The 14,761-nt window shown below is 36.3% G+C and overlaps 3 protein-coding genes across 7 annotated transcripts; 2 read left to right on the top strand and 1 right to left on the bottom strand.

Moving 5' to 3' along the window:
• Positions 1 to 643: 643 nt before the first annotated feature.
• Positions 644 to 3,815, top strand: LOC111447881 (trifunctional UDP-glucose 4,6-dehydratase/UDP-4-keto-6-deoxy-D-glucose 3,5-epimerase/UDP-4-keto-L-rhamnose-reductase RHM1-like). Its single transcript, XM_023087249.1, has 3 exons — positions 644 to 791; positions 1,464 to 3,039; positions 3,130 to 3,815. Exons 2-3 carry the CDS (start codon positions 1,477 to 1,479, stop codon positions 3,577 to 3,579), a joined length of 2,013 nt encoding a protein of 670 aa, XP_022943017.1. The 5' UTR covers positions 644 to 791; positions 1,464 to 1,476; the 3' UTR covers positions 3,580 to 3,815.
• Positions 3,816 to 4,697: 882 nt separating this feature from the next.
• LOC111447911 (NADH kinase) lies at positions 4,698 to 9,513 on the top strand. Of its 2 annotated transcripts, XM_023087291.1 has the most exons (6): positions 4,698 to 4,938; positions 6,351 to 6,596; positions 7,215 to 7,295; positions 8,406 to 8,557; positions 8,639 to 8,954; positions 8,993 to 9,513. In XM_023087291.1, exons 1-6 carry the CDS (start codon positions 4,783 to 4,785, stop codon positions 9,077 to 9,079), a joined length of 1,038 nt encoding a protein of 345 aa, XP_022943059.1. In that variant the 5' UTR covers positions 4,698 to 4,782; the 3' UTR covers positions 9,080 to 9,513. The 2 variants fall into 2 exon arrangements, with proteins under 2 accessions (XP_022943059.1, XP_022943060.1); XM_023087292.1 differs by having other exon boundaries at positions 4,699 to 4,938; positions 8,639 to 9,513.
• A 211-nt stretch (positions 9,514 to 9,724) lies between these two features.
• On the bottom strand, positions 9,725 to 14,070 carry LOC111447617 (E3 ubiquitin-protein ligase CCNB1IP1 homolog). 4 transcript variants are annotated; one of them, XM_023086874.1, is made up of 9 exons: positions 13,847 to 14,070; positions 11,862 to 11,987; positions 11,668 to 11,740; positions 11,529 to 11,574; positions 11,359 to 11,389; positions 10,959 to 11,214; positions 10,696 to 10,859; positions 10,232 to 10,469; positions 9,725 to 10,061 (listed from the first exon to the last, which is right to left on the bottom strand). In XM_023086874.1, the coding sequence occupies exons 2-9, from the start codon at positions 11,929 to 11,931 to the stop codon at positions 10,055 to 10,057; spliced, it is 885 nt and encodes a 294-aa protein (XP_022942642.1). In that variant the 5' UTR covers positions 11,932 to 11,987; positions 13,847 to 14,070; the 3' UTR covers positions 9,725 to 10,054. The 4 variants fall into 4 exon arrangements, with proteins under 4 accessions (XP_022942642.1, XP_022942639.1, XP_022942643.1 ...); XM_023086871.1 differs by having other exon boundaries at positions 10,232 to 10,499; XM_023086875.1 differs by lacking the exon at positions 9,725 to 10,061 and having other exon boundaries at positions 10,228 to 10,469.
• Positions 14,071 to 14,761: the final 691 nt, after the last annotated feature.

Here is a 14,761-nt window from a genome sequence, read left to right on the forward strand (position 1 = left end):
TAAACATTATAATTAGAGATGTTTATGAAGCTGGATGGGATGGATAAACCTTCCTCCCTCCGCGTCTCTCCTATTTCCTTCTTTGATATTATTTAAATTCATAGTAAAATTTAGTCGATATCATTAATATTAATCGCATCATATCTCTTCCTCGAGAAATTTAAAAATATCTAATCTATATAGGTATTGAATTTATGGGACGTGGAAATTTTTGTTAAGGTATTACAGAAAATAAATTATGGTATTGTTCTCTACATATGGAGCAATTTAGTAAGAAAGTTATTGCAATAAATAAAAATTTATAATATCATTAAAACTAAATATGTCACATCTTTTAATAAAAATAATTAGAGAATTTTTAGAGATTAAGTGTCGATGTCAGAGATGGTGATGATTTATAAGACGTAGATCAATTAATAACCGACGATTTTCTCTCGTGATCCATGGGAGACCCGAGTTCACGAAGGTTACTATGAGGTCGAGCGCAGGGGATTGCAGTATTAATTCACCGGTGGGGAACGCGGATGGAGCTGCGCAGAAGTAGTGCAGTAAAAAATGAATGAGAAGGGTAAATGCGTCATTTCTCCATTTATTGGCTCCCCTTAACCGTCTCCAGCCTCCATCGAATTTAGACGTAGTTTATAAACGAAGGAAAAAACACCATTCTTTTCCGTCAATTCTTTCCCGTCATTGTTCTCCAAAGTCGTCGTCTCTGGTTTTCTTCACCATTTCCTTGTCCCTAAGATCTCTCTCTCTCTCTCTCTCTGCCCTCCATTCTCTCTCTAGAAGAGGTAGGTACTTCATATCTTCGTCTCTGCATTTTTCATTCTCATTCCCGATTCGAAGTCTGTTACTTGAACCGTCCTCATGATGATGAAACCTTTTTGATTCGTGTTGTTTTCACAATTGGCTTAGGTTGGTGCATAGGGTTCTCCGTCTTTCTTGTTCATTTGGATCCGTGATTGGTTTGGTGATTTTCTAGTTTTTTTGTTTCCGATTTCTTGCCTGCTAAGCATTTTCTTGTTATGATTTGTGGCGGGTCGAATTCAGATCCTGGAAATGCACTTTGGACGTTTTTTAAAAAAAAATTGATTATGAGTTTAGGAGTATGCAGAGATCTAATCTGATGGTTGGTTTTTGATCCGGGACGTTTTTTTCTGTTTGTGGAGGAAATGATCGGAAATTAAAGTTCTATCGAATATGATTTAGTTTTTTTCTTTTTTATCAGTAGGTTTCAGTTTCTTCAGCAATGAAGCTTAATAATAACTAATGCTCCACTTTGGTTTTGATTTTCTAAAAAATTGTTAGTTTTGGAATTTGTTTGCTACTGTATCTGCCACTGAATTTAACGGTCGGCTAATTTGTCAACTTCCCCTTAGACATGGATGAATTCAAATTTGATTAAAATCTTCTTTTGTTTTTGTTTGGTTAGTGATCATATGTTCTGTATTGGTCTTGTGCAGAAGTTGCTTTGACATGGCTACACATTCTCCTAAGAACATCCTCATTACTGGGGCTGCTGGATTTATTGCATCCCATGTTGCTAACAGGCTTGTCAGAAACTATCCTGGCTACAAAATTGTTGTACTTGACAAACTTGATTACTGCTCAAATCTGAAGAATCTTCTTCCTTCTAAGCCATCTCCCAATTTCAAATTTGTTAAGGGGGACATTGGCAGTGCTGATCTTGTCAATTATCTCCTGATTACTGAGTCCATTGATACGATTATGCATTTTGCTGCTCAGACTCATGTTGACAACTCGTTCGGTAATAGTTTCGAGTTCACGAAGAATAATATCTATGGCACACATGTTCTTTTAGAAGCATGCAAGGTCACTGGTCAGATCCAGAGGTTCATCCATGTTAGTACAGATGAAGTATATGGAGAGACAGATGAGGATGCTGTTGTGGGAAACCATGAGGCTTCCCAACTCCTCCCAACAAATCCATACTCTGCAACAAAAGCTGGAGCTGAAATGCTTGTGATGGCCTATGGTAGGTCGTATGGGTTACCTGTGATCACGACACGAGGAAACAATGTCTATGGACCTAATCAGTTTCCTGAGAAGTTAATTCCAAAGTTCATTCTTTTGGCCATGAGAGGTCAGCCTCTTCCAATTCATGGGGATGGTTCTAACGTTAGGAGTTATCTCTACTGTGAGGATGTTGCTGAGGCTTTTGAAGTCATTCTTCACAAAGGAGAGGTTGGGCATGTTTACAACATTGGGACAAAGAAGGAGAGAAGGGTTATAGATGTTGCCGAGGATATATGTAGACTTTTCTCAAGGGACGCAAAGGCAAGCATCAAGTATGTAGACAATAGACCATTTAATGATCAGAGGTATTTCTTGGACGATGAAAAACTCAAGAACTTGGGGTGGTCGGAGCGTACAACGTGGGAAGACGGGCTGAAGAAGACAATTGAATGGTACACCAAGAACCCTGATTGGTGGGGTGATGTCTCTGGGGCTCTGCTGCCACATCCTAGAATGCTAATGATGCCTGGTGGTGTTGAGAGGCACTTTGAAGGTTCTGAAGAGGGAAAACCAGCTTCTTATGCTTCCTGTAATACTAAAATGGTAGTCCCAACTTCCAGGAATCCGGGCTCTCCTTACCAGCCATCCTTGAAATTTTTGCTCTATGGTAGGACAGGGTGGATTGGAGGCCTTCTTGGGCAGCTATGTGATAAACAAGGCATTGCCTATGCTTATGGCAAAGGGCGTTTGGAGGATCGGGCCTCGCTTTTGGCGGATATTCAGAATATTAAACCAACCCATGTTTTCAATGCTGCTGGAGTAACAGGCAGACCCAATGTTGACTGGTGTGAATCTCACAAAACAGAAACAATTCGTGCCAATGTTGCTGGAACCTTAACTTTAGCAGATGTTTGCCGGGAGCACGGACTCTTGATGATCAACTTTGCGACCGGCTGTATATTCGAGTACGATGCCAAACATCCAGAGGGTTCTGGCATTGGATTTAAAGAGGAAGACAAGCCAAATTTCATTGGTTCCTTTTATTCGAAAACCAAGGCCATGGTAGATATAATATTCTTGGGAACTTTCATACTTACCAGGCATTGCAATTGATCTTTTTGACTTGCTGCTAATCTTTCTTTCTAATCACAGGTGGAGGAGCTTCTGAACGAATACGATAACGTCTGCACACTCCGAGTTCGAATGCCGATATCATCTGACTTGAACAACCCACGCAACTTCATTACCAAGATTTCTCGCTACAATAAGGTGGTTAACATCCCAAACAGCATGACCATCCTGGATGAACTTCTGCCCATTTCAATCGAGATGGCGAAGCGTAACTTGAAGGGCATCTGGAACTTCACAAACCCAGGTGTTGTGAGTCACAACGAGATTCTCGAGATGTACAAGAAATACATGGACCCTGAATTCAAGTGGGCTAACTTCACACTGGAAGAACAGGCTAAGGTAATTGTGGCACCCAGAAGCAACAATGAGATGGACAGTTCAAAGCTGAAAAAGGAGTTCCCAGAGTTGCTGGGGATCAAGGAGTCGTTGATCAAGTACGTCTTCGAACCAAACAAGAAAACCTCAGTTTGATGAAGTTTTGATCTTTAGAACTTAGGATTCATATTTTCATTCTGCATTAGCTACATGTTTATTGATTTACTGCATTGGAAGGTGATGATTGTTATATTCAATCCACCTCATGTATTCTGGATTTTCTATTTGTTGATTTATAAGTATTGTTATTTAGGATGCCAGAGAAGTGTTGTCTCTGCATCGTGCAGAAGCAAGCTTCGAATCCTATGAATAAATGGTATCAATTTTTGCCCGTCCATTTCCCCATTCTTCTAATATTCTTCTCAACTTTACTTACGTACGTACGCACGTACATACCACGTCAGTTGGGGAGAAGAACGAAGTTTTATAAGGGCGTGGAAACCTCTCCCTAAAAGAGGCATTTTAAAAACCTTGAAGGATATCCCAAAAAGTAAAGCCCAAAAAGGACAATATCGGTTAGTGGTGGACTGTTACAAACGATATCAAAGGCAGAAACCAAGTGATGTGCCAGCAATGAGGCTTAGTCCCAAAAGAGGTGGACATGAGACAATGTGCTAGTAAATACGCTAGGAGCCGAAGGGGTTGGATTCAGGGGTCTTACATCGATTGGAGGGAGAAACCAAATTGAACCCTGAAGGGGGTAGACATCCTTTTATAAAGGTGTGAAAACCTCTCTCTAGAAAACGCGTTTTAAAAATTTTGAGGGAAAAGTCCAATGAAGATGATATCCGCTAGCTGTGAGCGAGCTTTTGAGCAGAAAATATATATACTAATATTACCCTTCAAAAATAATAATAATTTGATTTTATGAAGTTTTAAGAGATGTTATAATTTTATTCTGACTTTGCAATTCTATATTCACCTTTTATAATATAAGGTTTAAAATATTTGTTAATTCGCTTCGTAATAAAATCATAAACGTTAGAATTTAATAGTTATAATCTTTTAAATTGTAATGTGTGTTTATGATTTTTATAAAAGACAATAGTTTAATAAAATCTTAATAAATAATCTATATCATAAATTTTTATTAATTAAGGTTTTATGAAACCATAAAAATTAATTATAATGCTAATTTCTTCAAAATTTTAGACATGAAATTTTAAATTTAAATTTGAACTTAATTCTGGGAAGTGGAAAGAACCCTAAACCCTAACCCGACCCGAGAGGAGCTCAAAGGCGGACCGGGCTGACCTTTCTATTATCAGAAAGTTCGACGCCGATCTCTGCACCGTCTTCATGTTGTGCGTTCGTCCCGTTTCCCAGCTTTCTCCGTCCAACCCTAATTTTCGCTGCGAGAAAATGGCTATGAGGAGATTGCTACTATTTCTTAAGCCATTTGATGCCAATCCTGTTCTCCATTCTGACGGCTTTTCTCGCGTCACCAGCCCTCAGGTCAGAACTCATTCCATTTTTTCTGTTCGATTTTAATTCAATTATTTCTTTCGACCATGGATTTTTGGGTGGAAGTTCATTTATTGGTGATTTCTGATGCCTGTCTTCTTCCTGGGTTTAATGGGTCTTGTTTTCTTTTGCATGGCTTCTGTATTTGCTTTTGACGTGCATTTGATATGATGTGTGAGAATTTTTTTTAGGTTTAAATCATGTTTTTGTTTTGAATATCTTAAAGTTTAGTTTGTTTGAGTTTCTGCATTTTCAAACATTTGATTTTTAGTCCTTTTTAACTTTAGAACAACTGCGAGTTGGCCTAGTGATCATTTTTGAACGTTTTTTGGTTGGTAATTGTTTCTTATCTAAAAACAAAATATACAATTTTCTTTTTCCTATTATGAAAGATCAAATTATTTGTAGCAAGAAGTTTTAGTAATGGTGGTGCTTGACCAACTTACATGCACTTCGATTCTATATGTGCCAACCAGGTGGGATGGGATTGGATGGCTTTCTCATCCCGTCTCCTCTCCGTGAATGATGAAGCATTATTGTCATCGCTAATGTCTTAACTATTTTTTAGGATGGGTTTAGGTTTTTCTGTGGAATTTGTTTTTCTCCTTAGGAATTTTCTCCTCTAATTGGTTTATATGCCTTTTTTAACATAGAAATTTGGGTAAAGGCAATATATTTTTTATTTTGATTATGATTTTACTGTCATCAGATATATTTTTATATTTTTTTAATACAAATAACTTGATCATACATGTTTATAATGTTCATATAGTTATATGAATTTAAACATTACGAGGCCCATAATATTCCCCATCCCAGATTGAAATAAGGAGTCTCATGGGAAATTTTGATAACTCAACTCTAACAAATCTCGTTGGAAATTCTTTTCTTGACTTGCCCTTCTTCTCTGTTTTTTATTTGTCTAACGATCAAAAAAGAAAATAACTATAATAATTTCATGACACAGCCACTCACAACATTGGCATCAAAAGAGAATGAATAACATTTTCAACCTTTTAGTTAGCTACGATCTCTTTCATCGATAATGATATACCCAAACTTTATGTTCCTTTAGGGACATCCGATAAAATTTGGAATGATACACCAAAATTGTACAATGCTGAAAATTAGTGTATATGACTTCTAACTTCAGGTCTTAAAAGTTTCTGCCTATTGATATGTACGTATGGAGATCTTAGAATGTTCTCTCATTTTAGTCAATATCTATATTTTTATTATTGGCATTGGCCATTCCTAATTTGCTATCGCTATGCAAGGTACTACTATGAACTTCCTCACTGTTTTTCTATTTTTTATGTAGTTAAGTTTCTTGAATCTATACTTCAGCAAGTTCAATGGAGTCTGCGTGATATACTTTTTGTCGGATATTTGTGTCACTGCAGATCTTACGTCACTTAGAGAACAGGCATGCAGTGCATAGGGAGGCCATAAAATTTTGTAAGGATGTTTTGCAGCAGAAGCCTGTGGATTGGGAAGCTGTATTTCGCAATGATCTATCTGAGCCAATTAGCAATGTAGACCTTGTCGTCACGGTTGGTGGTGATGGCACCCTTTTGCAGGCCAGCCATTTATTGGACGAGTCAATTCCTGTTCTTGGAGTAAATTCTGATCCGACACAAGTGGATGAGGTAACTTTGTTATCTAACTAGGTATTCCTTTGAAATCTTTGGAATGGATTGATTATTGATGGATATTTATTTTCAGTTAAATTGCAAATTTAGTTCTTTACTTCGATTAGTTGTGTCTATTTGGTTCTAAATCTGGTAGGATTTCAATTATGTCTTTGAACTTTCAATAATGTGTATATGTAATCCCTATCGTTAACTAAAAATAATGGCGTAGAATACCCTATTGGTTGACTTGGCACAATGAGATAGAAAAATAGCATAATGTCGTGATAGGAACAGTTGGATAAAATAAAATAATAGGTGCTATGCTATCTCTTTTGAAAACAACGTATCAAACTCATTTCATAAAATATGATACACTATTGTATCCTTCTGTCCTCTTTCTTTTTGTCCCTTATTTGTCATATCATATGTAATCACCCATCATTTGTCTAATAGGCACGCTATCATTTAGTTAGCAAATTCAATGACTGTAGAATCATAATTTGATGTTCAAAGGTGACATTGAAATGTTATAAAGGAAGGGACTAAATAGACACAACAATTAAAGTTAGAAACGAAATTTGTGATTTGATCATTATTTTACTTGAAGTATTTACCAGATATTTTCTTGTCTAGGTAGAAGAGTTTGGCAATCAGTTTGATGCTTCTAGAAGCACAGGCCATCTTTGTGCGGCGACTGTTAATAACTTTGAGCAAGTAAGTCTGTTTTACCATTAAAAGAGTGTTTGGCTGTGGATGTCTATTTGCCACGGGGAGTGAGGCAAGAGTTTGGCTATTTCCATTACTTTTTTCTATCTGCCTTCTCTCTCTCTACTCTCAGTATAGACAAAAAAATCTAAATGTTAGCATGTTTCTGCATGAATCATGATATCGAATTATTGACTTGGAAAGGAATACCTAGCTCTAAAGGAATTGTCATTCAAATGATTGAATAGGCCGGTATCTGATTTAGAGTAATATGAGTTTTGAGCCTCATAAACTAACTAAGGCGTTGTTTTTGGATGGGGAAGCATGTTGCAAGAGATTCATCTCGTAGAAATGCTGTATTAGTAAGACCATTTTAAGCCAACTGTAAGCCAGATGAAGGAAACCATCAAATGAGAGTACTGGTGAACATGAGCCGGGAGGGTAAAAATTTCGCAACTTTGGGAAGGATGATAAGAAAATTGAAAAATGTAAAAAAACTATTTTATATAGAAAGAAATGAAGCATGATGGATAGTAAGATATATGAAACTTTTAAGAGAAATAAACTGAGGCAGTAGAGTCGTGGACCATGGTTGGGTTTTCTTCCTCTTCTAATGTTCAACAATGTGGAGTGGAGTGGAGATTTGAAACTCTTGGTCGAAGATATAATGTCTTAACTAATTAAGCTATACTCAAGTTGACATTATGGCCGGGGTTGTAGTCATGTGAAATGAAATGCCATGAGGATTAGGTAAATACAGGAGGGATTTCTGAATAATTTAACTAAGGCAGTAGAATTATGGTTTGGGCTGTAGCCGGACAAAATGCAGCAAGGATTAGGTAAAATATGGGAGGAATTCCTAAACATCCCTGCAGCAACATTGATCAAAAATATTATTAAAGTCTCAATATTATTAAGATGTTGATTGATATTAATAAAAAATATTGACATGTTGATATTAATTCCTTTCTTGAGTTTTATCATAACCTCTGATTGTTTGGAGGCATTCGTATATCACATTATGTTTGCGCTAGTTTAGAGGAACATCTAAATGAAACCGACTTTTCCGACAAGCAAATAGACGTATTACCACAGACTTGATACGATGACTTCATATAGGTATTAGATAGTGTCCTCAGTGGTGTAGCATCCCCTTCCAAGTTGTCAAGGCTATCCATATCTGTAAATTCAGAGTTGCTCACAAAATATCCTCTCAATGACATATTAATTGCTCATCCATGTCCCGCGTCGGTCTCTCGATTCTCGTTCAAGTAAGAATCATCCTCTGGTTCCTCTTTCTTGTATCTTCCTTATGTTTGAGGTTACATTCATTAACCTCTTCCTCTCTGCAGAATTAGGAATGAGCAGCCATGTTCGCCCTTGTTGAACTGTCGATCGAGTGGTCTAAGAATTTCGACTGCTGCTGGATCAACAGCTGCAATGCGATCAGCAGGTGGATTTCCCATGCCCATTCTATCTCGGGACCTTCAGTACATGGTACGAGAGCCCATGACCCCAGGAAAACTGTCCAATTTTATGCATGGGATGGTATTGTCAGATCAGTCGATAGAAATGGCCTGGTTGTGTAATGATGGTGTGATTTACATTGATGGTTCTCATGTTTGTCATCCTATTCAATACGGCGATGTCATTGAAATATCTTCCAAGGCCCCGAGTCTGAAAGTTTTCTTGCCTCATCTTCCAAGGCCCCGAGTCTGAAAGTTTTCTTGCCTCATCATATGTTGTACACAGCCAGAGAAGAAACTTCAGAGCAACATACATATCCAAAATAGATTTTGTAGATAACTGCATATATGCAACCGAGTCGTCGACATGAAATGTTCTGAGCATCTGAACGAGCATGAAGTTAATCTATGTGCGAGACTGATTTGGCTTTGAAGGACTGGGGTCGTAAGGTGCTTTCTTGCTGAGCATTTTGAATCAACATGTAAGATCATTAACAACATGTATCTGATGGACAAATGAAGGCATTTTTCAAGGGGCGGCTTTTGACAATTTTTCTGTACATACAGAATGGAGAATGGAAAATGCTCCTCTCTAGCTAAGAATTGAGCTGTGAGTACCTGGATTATCGTCCAACCTTCTTTGCTTGTGCGCAACTTTTTGAAACTTAATCTTTCACGTTTTGGTGTTTCTTTATCAACTGTTTAGAAGGTTATAAATCATACATTTTCGTGTAGGATTACCCAAAATACTTTATGAACCTTGAGATATATCTTAGTTACACTGCTTTTGAAATAATGCTCTCTACTGTTGTAATAATTTTGTGTATACCTTCTCATTTTTACACTGCTTTTGAAAATTATTTTAGTTTAATTTAACATTTCGCATACTACTCGACCCACAGTTCTAACATATTTTAGCTAATTATAGAGATGAACTATGGTTTGAGAAACGAAAGCAATTGACAAAAATTACCTTCCCTCGGAAGAGCACTGTCTGTATAACGTCCGATTAGTTGATAAAGATTTCTACATTTTTTATTCTTCACGCAAAGAAATTAAACCTCGCGCTAGAAATAAAAAAAGATTGTGCGAGTGGTGGAAGATAAATCGACGTAATATTCGATTGTTCATAAACCGAAAGATACCCAAGAAAAAAAAAAAAAAAATCTGTATCCTATTTTCTTGATTTTCTGTAATCCTCCACCGACTTCAAAACTACCAAAAGAAAGAAAAGAGAACCTTGAAGCAAGCGGAATTGATCTGCCCTTTTGCCCACCAAACGTCAACTCGGCCACTTACATCTCACAATCTATAATGACAGTAATAATGTGATTCAGCTAGTGCGAGAGCATGCAGGAAAAAGTTTAAGCTCAAATTTCATGTAAACAAGAGTTATTTGCCGATATCAGCATAGTCCTTAGTAATTGGTATGAACTCTTTGTAAAGAAGCACCGAAAAGCAAGCGTTATATATACTTACGTGAACATTTGAGGGCGACGTGAGAGCTGAGGTCGTTTGATTGGGGACAGAATCAAGTTGCGCAGAGTCATGGAGGGGTTGCCAGCTCCACTTCCAAACGCATTGTGAGCTCCACCTCTTCTATTCCCAGCTTCCATTGCCATCGGAGCAGCTTGTTTTGCCGGTGACCCAACGGAGATGTCGAAGTGACCAGAGTTCCCGCTATTTTGTCGTGTTGGCCATATTTCCTCTCTTGGTCCTGGGGTTTCAGGAGCGGAAACCAGCAAGTCTGCAAGAAATAAGTCAACTTGTTTTGGAAATACTTGAGCAGTACAGGACGTAATTAAGCTGTGCGTATGTGAGAAATGAGAGCATGGTTTGAATTCCACTCGATAATATATGGTATAAATTGAAAACTCGACACGATGAAAGTATCAATTGTCTGAAGTTTTCATTCTTTAAAATTAGAAAGAGAAAAAGATTACCTTTCCTCATGGGTTCTCTGTTATCCATCAAACTAACGGGGTTTGAGAACAAATCGGGCTCGTTTCTTGGATAAAAATTGCTCACAGGCTGGATGGCCGACCGTTTTAGTGATTCATGCTCATTCCTCAATTGATCATACATCTCATCTAGTTTCCTCTTCTGCCTAACATGCAATTGAATTTTCTGGATCAGGATCTTAAAAACAGAGAATACCCCTCAGGAATCGGTTTAGAAATGAGAAGCAAAAATGAAAGGAGATGACCTGGATTTTTCAGCAAACTTCTCCTGGAGCTCTTGTTTGTCTTTGGATATATTCTCCATCTCTCGTTCCATCATCTGGCATCTCTTGGCCATTTTTTGGTATGCAGTATGCACCTGCTCCAATTTTTCAGTAAACTTTTCTTGCATAACTTCACATTTCTGTCGGCATTGAGCCACGATTCTGTTCATTTTGTACTGCATCTCCAATTCCTTTTGTCCAATATAGAACATTACACTTCTATATGCACTTTTCATCACTGAGACCAATCAAGGAAAACTAAAGACAATCTATCTTCTCAACTGTTAAAAAGAATGGAATAACAGCGTTTTCCAAATTTTGGAGGATAATTTATCACTAATTGTTAGAATTTTGAATCACTGGTGATTACTCGGAAGGATACATATCTGAGGATTTATACCAGCCATGGCCATCTGTAATATTTTTTGTAGTGAATATCAGTATCAAAAGCAGTGAGACAATACAACGAATCAGTCACATACAGGGAAAAGATTGAAAAACGCTATAAGAGTCTTAAAAGACTTGAACAAGATAATTTAAGAGAATACTTACATTTACCCATTCATCATTTGGATTGATGTCCACGGGTTTCATGAGGCTGCCAAATAGAAATCGGAAGTAAGATAAAATAAAATCATATTATCGATGGGGCAGGCTCCAAATAGCATCATAATAATAATAAACCCATCACCTTTTAGAAAGAACTTGATCACAAATGGGGCAGGCTCCATCATTGCTAAGGATCTTGCTTGCATCCTCTGTGCCTTTACACCGTTAAGAAACAATTTATGCAGTTAAACAACTTACATTTACTTAGAGAAATAGGTCAAATATTTCACCAAATTAAACGATAGACAATGAAAATTTTCCACATGCTTAGGATACACAACAAGTGTCCGCAAGTTGTGGAGATAGCTCGCCCTTCAAGTTCTCTCCAGCAAGCATTGCATTTCATTATTAACCTTCAGAAGTAACCTCTAACGCCATGGAATACTAGAGAAATCATAGACCCTGTTATGAAAATCACAGGCAGGAGGGTCGTTATACAACGGTGCTCAGATTTCAAAGACCTTAAAAGCATTTGTGCAGAAAGAAATTCGCGAAGGTTATCTTTGTTGTTCCTAGCAGATCATTGCTATATCATATAGCTTGACAAATGAACCACTGATCATTCGTTAAAATTAAAGCCATATCACGGCATTGATAGACGATAGCACTTCAGATTCTAAACACCAAGTTTAAATAATGAAGGAAATTAGGCAATCAGAAGTTCTAAACCACGTAAAGATGCTAAACTATTTGAGTGACTGTGATGTTAGTTATTTGGTTCCCTTTTCTCAGTTGATTAGAAATTGAAAGGAGAAAAGACGTTCCTAGTCAACTTTTAAAAGAAAAGAAATTCAAAACTTAGCTTAGTTTTCTAAAACATGTTAAAAAAATAGAAAAGAAACAAAGAAACTCATAGATGAAAGTAGTATTTATATGTTTAATTAAAATAAAAAAAAAACTAAAACTAAAAACTAAATGGTGATCAAAGGAGTTTAAGTTAATTCAAGGATCCAAGCTTTCATTGTTTGCTTTTAGTCCATAAATCAAACAAAACAACTTTTTGACTGCTATCAATAGGCTTCAAATTATGCATGAAGTTTATAAATGTGAATACCAGAAGCACTTCTGGATGGTAAAAGAATATCAATGGATGGCTTCCACCCTGTCCAGGAAGACACTTCTACTAAAGATTCTACGTGCTAAAAGGAATCTGGTGGTTTTGGCTTAACACGAATCACTTACCATCGAAATAATGGATATAGAAATAATTCGGTCTTCTCATACCGAAATTCAATGTTGTCCCATATAGTTCAAAAAAAGATCAGCAAAACAGCATTTCTTCTTCAGGTTCTAGAGCCACATAGTTAACAGGGCAAAAATTCATCGGAGTGGAACGAATAGAACCTAACATCGGTAAAGTGGTTGCTAGACAGAAACAGGAACTCGTAATCTAAATCGGATATTATTGTTTTATGATGTACTCAGGAGCAGAAGGATAAGCCGAGCTCTATGCACTGAACATATAAGATACCAGCGAAAGAACTTGACTGCAACAGCTGTACTTGTTCCCTTCACAATTCTATTTTTCTCTGCGTGTATTATATATCTAAAATTCCAGTCCACATAAAAAATTGACAGGACTGGCATATTTTCTAAAAAAAATCTTGTTTTTTGAACATGAAGAGATACAAGAAACCATTTGCAATTGCCGGAAACATTGGGCCCGCTGAAGGCACAAAAATCCTTCAAAGCTTCTATTAGAGGACAAAAAAAACCTACGATTTATTGTACCTCGTGTTCTGAAGTTCAGGAAGAGATATAATTTAAATTATAGTAATAAATGGTGCTATCGAGAAATGAGTATAACAAATAAAATTCAAATTAATCAAACAAAAAAAAGGGGGAAGCTAGCAGGGTTTAATCGATAGTTCCGAACTTTTTGATAAAGAAACGAAGATCTCCAACATCATTCTCTGTTTTCTACCTCGACCTTTTTTACTCAAATGTAAGGAGGAAAGGGTGGAAATCCTAAATATCACAAGGGTGACTGGATCAAAAATAATTTCCAGATTAGGAGCTAATACATTAACAAATAGCAATCAACTTGAAAAGAAAAGAAAACAAACAAAAATATCTTGCTCGCTAGAAAAGAAGATGGAATTCGGAAGCGAGAAATAACATTTTACTCGAAAATACGAAACAAGTCGGAACTTGAAAATACTCTCTGATCACACACGAATTACTTGAAAGAAAATTCCAATGAAATTCAAAATGGTGATAAATTAGGGTACAAAAAATCTTCGAAGTAGAATGAATTATACCTCGAAATTCTCAAACAAAATCCTCACGGCAAAGAATACGGTTCCAATCTTCAGCCTTCCACCGTGCTCAATTAGGAACGCGAACCTGAACAATCTTGAGAACATAAACACTTGAAAACATTGAAGAAAAGAGAAATCGAAAACCTCGAAAGCAGTCGATGAATAAAAGGTCGAATTTGGCGGGAAATGTTCTTGGGAGTTGCTAACTCTGTTACCTTCGCAGTTCGGTGTAGCGAGAAATGAATTTTGAAAATCAAACTTATAACTGGAAGAATATATATATATATATATATTAAATATCTTATTTTAATTTGTATATTTTTTTAATGTTACCATTTTAAACCATATTTTTTAATTTTTAAAATATACAATATACAATTATAATGTTGAAATTAATATTTTTCCACAACTTTTGGACTCCATAATTTAAAAATATATTTAATAAATTTTTAATGCATATTTCTTTTTCTTAAAAAAGGTTACATATAATGAGCTATGAAGTTGTTGACATGTGGGTGTAAAGTTTAGTGCATTCATTTCAAGAATTTAATATTTTCAAATAGTTTCCCGTAAATACACCAAATATCATTTTTAATCATTAATAATTTTTGCACTTAAGGATTCGTCTCGAGGTATTTTCAAAATTTGATTGGTTTTATACCAGAAATGGGACCACAGTCCATATCTGTTAATGATTGATTTATGTGTTTTTTTTTTAATTTATTGTTACATTAAAAATAGTTTATTACTTTATGGAATAGCAATACGTGCTAATTGATTGCTCTTACATTTTTTAATTAATTGTTTGTGGTTAATATTTAAGTTACGAATTAATAAAATAAAAACTTTATTTTTAGAAAAATATGAGAAGATCATGAATTAAGAAGTACGACATGTCGTAGTGGGGGTGGAGAA

Source organism: Cucurbita moschata, unplaced genomic scaffold, assembly GCF_002738365.1.
Source record: "Cucurbita moschata cultivar Rifu unplaced genomic scaffold, Cmos_1.0 Cmo_Scf00009, whole genome shotgun sequence".
Lineage (NCBI taxonomy): Eukaryota > Viridiplantae > Streptophyta > Magnoliopsida > Cucurbitales > Cucurbitaceae > Cucurbita > Cucurbita moschata.